Source organism: Tursiops truncatus, chromosome 9 (assembly GCF_011762595.2).
Source record: "Tursiops truncatus isolate mTurTru1 chromosome 9, mTurTru1.mat.Y, whole genome shotgun sequence".
In the NCBI taxonomy this organism is placed as follows: Eukaryota; Metazoa; Chordata; class Mammalia; order Artiodactyla; family Delphinidae; genus Tursiops; species Tursiops truncatus.
This window is the reverse complement of record NC_047042.1, coordinates 72,952,494-72,959,385: the sequence shown is the minus strand read 5'-3', so window position 1 is coordinate 72,959,385 and position 6,892 is coordinate 72,952,494. Positions and strand designations below refer to the sequence as shown.

Here is a 6,892-nt window from a genome sequence, read left to right as displayed (position 1 = left end):
ACACCAAGTTGGGGGGGTGGGATGAATTGGGAGATTGTGACTGACATATATATACACTAATATGTATAAAATAGATAACTAATAACCTGCTGTATAAAAAAATAATAAAATTAATAAAAAATAAAATAAAAACAATTACATATATTTTTACAACAGCATTCTAGGTCATAAAACAGAGCCAAAGAGATTTACCTTCAGGGGATATAGTCCCATGATAGCCCAGTTGACACGATTAAGCTAATCAATTAAAGATTCACCTAGTGTTTAGTTCAGAATCATTATCAGACCTTTGAAAATGTGTTTTAAAAACGAGAATAATTAATACTGCTAATTCATTTTCTTCCAGAATCTCAATATGACAAAACTTGTATTTTAAAACTAGAAAAAATGATTTAACCAAAAATGTCATAATTTCATATTATATTCTCAATGCTTTCAAAGCCCAACTGTGAGTTTTAAAAAGAAATTAAACAACATGCTTTGAGAGAATTTTTAAAATCTATACAATTCAAGCTAATGAAATATTTTATTGTACAAAATAAAAGTGGTGTTTTTTAAAAAAACACTTCCAGGCCCAGACATCCGCAGGAGTATGTGAGGAAAGGATTCCACTGGAGTATAATAAGCAATACTCAACTGAATGAAACCACAAATCCACCCTCCCTATAGTAAATACTAACATTCACCACAGGCTTGAAATTCCTGTACCATCAGTAAATGTATTTTTTAAAATATTACAAACATGCTTATGATGCATAGGAAGATGGAAAAATTTAGACTTAACTGCACACCACATGTACTCCCAACTTTTCTAATTTACAACCAGTTAAGAATCACAAATATCCAAAGAAAGTATTTTAAAATAGTATATATGATTCACTGGTAAGTGATTTTTATACTCAAATAAATAGTATAAAATGAAATGTTCTCATTTCATTTTAATGTCACATTGAATTTTAGTACTTTTTAATCCAAGAAAAAAATAAACTGAGACATGGTCATGAGTTCAGGATTATATATATTACAATTTGCCTTGTTATAATACATTTGTGGCTTTATGATAAAAATAACTCAGGGACATATGGAATCCAAGCTAATTTGCATAACTGTCACAAGAAAAAAGCATTAAATGCATTTCTGAAATAAGTATTTTCATTTAATTCAGAATCTCAAAACAGCATTAGACCTTGGTCTTTTTTAAAAAAAGTTTAGTTAAACACTAAGCTAGCTAAATAACCTTCTTGAAAGGTTTAAACACAATTGATATAGAAAATGCTTTCCCTCTAATCTCAATCTTACATAAATGAAAGAGGTAAGGGGGAAAAGGCAGACAATTTCTTTAGCAGCATATATGGCTAAATCCATCAACCACCTTAAACTAGAATGTCCATTATTGACCCCATTAAAAAGAACTGGGCATATATCAAAAGTTACCCACTTCATAAACCAAAAGACAATAATTTTAGGGTTACGGTAAGTAAAATATTTTTGAAACACTTCAAAAAACTTCTGACATTAAACTAGAGGAATCATGTCTTCATTGTAAGAAAGAAAGGCATAAAAGAAAGTAAAAGACATTTAAACTAAACTGATTTTCAATCTTCTTTGAACAAAAGAAATAAAAAATAACGGTTGATTAGCTAAGCTCTGTGCTCTAACCAAACTAATTAATTACAGTGATTTTAAATGGCAACAGCCCATCTGACTGGGTAGCTTGACAGTTCTGAATACTTTTGCAATGATTTTTTTTAAAACGCAAAGACACTAAAATGATCCGGTCATGCAATGTTCATCTTATGCATTCTGCATCTCTTTGCCAATCTTGTAGCTAAGGATCTTGTTCCAATCAATCTTAGTGCGTGTAACTGGCAACTGTCGACGTAAGGCTTTGAAAGTAGTGTCCGACATTGTCTGATAATTCTCACTGATGGCAGTCTATGAAAAACAGTAGTTAAAAGTTTAAAGAAATAAAAGGAACACAACAATGTATAAAACACACAGATGTTTTAGGAAACATCTTTGTTTAAGCAGTCTGTTTCACTGTTTTTAAAAAGCCAAATAAAAACCCCAATATGGTTTTAAAAGCTATTTATAAAAGCAGCTAAAAGCTTATAATCATTTTGAATAATTAAATTTAATAAAATGAAATTATGAATTATATTTACTATCTGTGTGTCCTCATTTTGGATCTATTTTACTATTTCTCTCAGAACAATTTCACAAATTACTGTTTGCAAGGAGTGGAAACGTGTCCAATACACAAATTAAATGCTTAAATTCAAGAGTGCAATTTAGAAGCTGGTAAAGAATGTAAAAGAGTACAAAATGAAATATGATCTAAGGAGATCACATATAATCCAAATGCTTTGGGAAATACCTCCTAAAGTAGAATTTCCAATCAGAAACAAAATAACCACTTAAAATCTTGGCCTATTTTGACCAATACTCAGAAATTACAGTTAGCTAAAACTGAGTTTTAGCTACATTTTCACAAGTTTGCCCTTGAACTAAAACAAACAAAACACACACAAAAAAGACTGTATCTTATTATAGTGAAACAATGAAAAAATTCAGGCTTATGATTGAAATTAAAATTTCAGTGCCATTATTTACAAGCAAATATAGATTATACAATATTTTTGAAAATCATACCTGGTATTCATTTTCTGCAGCCTCTACAATCTTTATAAATTCTTTTGCTGTTTGCACCTCATTCTGAATGAAAAATAAAATCAAAAGTAAATAAAATAGTAATTTAAAACTACACCACTATTACTTTTAAATAGGTATGTCAATAGATGTATGGTTAATGATTTCTTATAATTTAATAAATAACACAGATGGATATTATGACAAAGGGAAAATATTGTAAGATCAATTATTCTAAATTCAAGGGGAACTAGGCAAAAATGTTTTAAAAGTCTACAGAATGAGCACGGCTTTAGTGTTTCACTGGTTAAGGAAAGCGAAATCTTAATAGTACATGTTGATGAAAAATTCAATTATAACACTTAACAGCATTTCAAAAATCTTTACGGGTGAGATGTTAGTCACAGATTTCTAGTTAATGACTATATTGCTAAATATTTACTGAACAATATTTACCATCATAATGATACATTTAAAAAATATTACCAATTAGAAAAAGCATATTTTAAAGTTTAAGGTGCATTTTTTAGTGTTTAAATATTTTCTGGAAAAAATTTAAAAAAAAAATTTTATATTGGAATTTTATTCCGATATAATGCATTTCTTTGCTTCTTTCCTAACACTAAAAGTTAACAATTGTTGACGTAAAATTATCTAACACCTTACTTTACGTATATTATTTATATATATTTACATATGTATTTATATAATGGGTACATTTTTTCTATCCAAAAATAGTAAAACAACAATGAAAATCCTCTAAGATAAAGTGAAAAGGTAATTCCTAAAACACTCAGTACAAATTGGCATATTAGTCAAGTTTAATTACTATGACGAGATCTCACAACTCCACAGTCTATAATTTTGTAGACAAATCTCTCTTAGGAAGACTCTTTACTCAATGTAAAACTCCTCAAAGAATACTAAGTATCTTGTTACACAAATAATATTACACATATACTCACAATATAGAACTATATTGAGTGGAGACCAGACATTAGTAATTATCTTTCCTGGCAATTTTGCAAGAAGAATACTACTTAGCAAGAAAGCAGAAATCACCTAAGTGCTAATGAAAACTTGAAAAAAACCAAAAAAAAAAAGAAAAGAAAATCCAAAAATCCCACAGCTTTCATTTCTTTTCAGGTAGCATCTGGCCTAACACACTCACACATGTTTCTTAACATTAAATCAAATGCTTTCTTTTTTTTTTTTTTTTGTGGTACACGGGCCTCTCACTGTTGTGGCCTCTCCCGTTGCGGAGCACAGGCTCCGGACGCGCAGGCTCAGCGGCCATGGCTCACGGGCCCAGCCGCTCCGCGGCATGTGGGATCTTCCCGGACCAGGGCACGAACCCGTGTCCCCTGCATCGGCAGGCGGACTCTCAACCACTGCGCCACCAGGGAAGCCCCAAATGCTTTCTTAAATTAAAAATAAAGTTTTAAAAATATTTGTAAGTTAGCTAATTTTAAATATTAGCAGTTGATGTTTATAATATACTAATGCTTTTAGGTATACAACACATTTGATAAACAAATGTTCATCAGAAATGTCACTGTTAACATATTATAATATCTTTGGGACAAAAAAATTCTGCAAAGAAATAGTTGCATGTTCAATGAGAAGAATGTGTGAAAAGACCTCTGCAGGGAAAAAAAACCAAGTTCAAAATTTCCAGAATTTGAAAGCTGAACTTCAGAAAAACTTCATTAAATCATACTCCAAATAGAGAAAAAAAATACAATACGGTTTAAAAGTTAAGTACAGGAGCACAGATGTAAATTTAAAAGCTAAAACTATAAAATTCGTAGAAGAAAACACTGGAGTAAATCTTCACGATCTTGGGTTAAGCAATGGTTTCTATTAATATTCCAAAAGCATAAGTTACAAAAGAAAAAATAAACTGGACCACATCAAAACTGGTATCTTCTGTTTTGCAAATGATACTACCAAGAAAGTGAAAAGACACACAGAATGGGAGAAAATATTCGTAAATCATATATCTGATACAGGACTTCTATCAGAATACATAAGCAACAATTACAACAACAATAAAAACACAAGTCCAATTAAGAAATAGACAAAGGATCTGAAAAGACATTTTTCCAAAGAAGCTATTCAAACGGCCAACAAACACACAAAAAGATGCTCAATATCATTATCCATCAGGAAAATACAAATAAAAATCACAATAAGATGCAATTAACAGGGGCTTCCCTGGTGACACAGTGGTTAAGAATCCACCTGCCGATGCAGGGGACATGGGTTCAATCCCTGGTCCAGGAAGATCCCACATGCTGTGGAGCAACTAAGCCCTTACGCCATAACTACTGAGCCTGCACTCTAGAGCCCACGAGCCACAACTACTGAGCCTGAGTGCCACAACTAGTGAAGCCCATGTGCCTAGAGACCAAGCTCCAAAACAAGAGAAGCCACAGCAATGAGAAGCCTGCACACCGCAACGAAGAGTAGCCCCTGCTTGCTGCAACTAGAGAAAGCCGCGCACAGCAACGAAGAACCAAAAATGCAGCCAAAAATAAATTAATTAATTTTTTAAAAAAAGATACAATTAATACCAACTAGGATGGCTATAATAAAAAGGCAGACATAAGCTTTGGTGAGGATGTGGAAAAACTGGAAACCTTATATACAACTGATGGGAATGAAAAAATAGTGCAGCAACTCTGGAAGCAGTCTGGCAGTTCTTCAAAAGGTTAAACAAAGAACTACCATACAACCCAGCAATGCCACTGCTATGTATACATCAAAGAGAAATTAAAACAATGTCTACACAAAAAAACAGTATACACAAAGGTTCACAGCAGCAAAAAGTAGAAAACACAAATGCCCATTAACTGATAAATATATAAATAGAATGTGGTATATGGATTATTATTTGGCTACAAAAAGGAATGAAGTACTGACACATGCTCTAACATGGATGAACCTTGAAAATATTATGCTAGGTGAAAAAAGCCTGTCACAAAAAATCACATATTGTAGGATTCCATTTATATAAAATGTCCAGAACAGGAAAATCCAGAGTCAGAAAGTAGATTCATGGTTGCCTAGGGCTGAGAGGGGTTTGGGGGAAGGGCTGGTGGGAGGGAACGGGGAACGACTGCTAATGGATACAGGGTTTTTGGAGGATGAAAATGTTCTAAATTACATTGTGGTGACTGTTGTACAACCCTATTAATATAATAATTTAAAAAAAAATTTATACTTTAAATGGGTGAACTGAATAGTATGTGAATTGTATCTCTTTAAATAAAGCTGCTAAAAAAAAAGTTAGGTACCAATTTCCAATTACTTACCATCTTTAATCTATCTGAAAACACTTTAATCTGAAGCAGAAATACTACTTAAAATGTTAATTCCAAAACCGCTCTAGTTGTATAGAAGTATTAGGTTGTTTAAATTTTATTTTGGAATTAATTACTTACAGACACTGTTAGGGAATCTTGTATATCTTTATGACTCACTAGCTGAACATTACCATCTTCATAATAATGAACCTATTAGAAAAAGAAATTACAGAAACCATATTACAGGAGTTATCAAGATCCTCATGGCTTCAACAATCACATCAATGCAGATGACTACCGATTTCAGCTCTAACCTAGTCTTCTCTACTGAGCTCCTGACCTTAAACTCCAGCGAGCCTCTTCCTGCCCTTAGGCTAGCGAGGAACTAGGTAGCAGTTCCTGCAGTTACTCAGGCAAGCCCTCCATTGACTGGACTGCTGCACATTTCTACCTCATAGATGTTCTACTGGTATCTAAACTCAAGATTTCCAAAATCAAACTCACAGTATTATCTCCCAACACCACTCTTGTTTTGTGTATTTCCACCAACCATTTAATTCCTCAAATTCAAAGACATGAATTTATTCAATAAACATTAACTGAGTGATTACTATATATGACTGCTACTACAGGAAGTTCTAGAGACACAAAGCTTTTAAAAAGACAGCCCCTGACCTCATATTTCAACACAACACAGTAAGAGGTATGTACAAAGTACATTAGCAATACTCCAGACTCTCTCTGAGACATAAAAAAGGACTTCAGAAAAGAGGTAACACTGTACTTGGGCTTAGTAAAATGAGTTTAACAAACTAGGGAAGGTGAGGAAACTGAGCTTAGTAGAGAAGAGCATACTTTAGGAAAGGCCTGCAGGCACTTAGGACTGGAATGTGTGCGAGTTTGGGGAGTAGGAGCTGTGGCTGGCAGAATATACA

The 6,892-nt window shown here is 32.8% G+C and overlaps 1 protein-coding gene across 1 annotated transcript in view; it reads right to left on the bottom strand.

Annotated features, from left to right (window-relative positions):
- Positions 1–507: 507 nt before the first annotated feature.
- Positions 508–6,892, bottom strand: part of CAPZA2 (capping actin protein of muscle Z-line subunit alpha 2) — a 56,873-nt gene continuing 50,488 nt past the window's right edge. The window contains exons 8-10 of the mRNA XM_019924982.3: positions 6,096–6,167; positions 2,653–2,715; positions 508–1,935 (exon numbers count right to left, since the gene is read on the bottom strand). Of these exons, the coding sequence (XP_019780541.1) occupies positions 1,795–1,935; positions 2,653–2,715; positions 6,096–6,167 (276 nt within the window). The 3' untranslated portion in view covers positions 508–1,794. The remainder of the gene's footprint in view (positions 1,936–2,652; positions 2,716–6,095; positions 6,168–6,892) is intronic.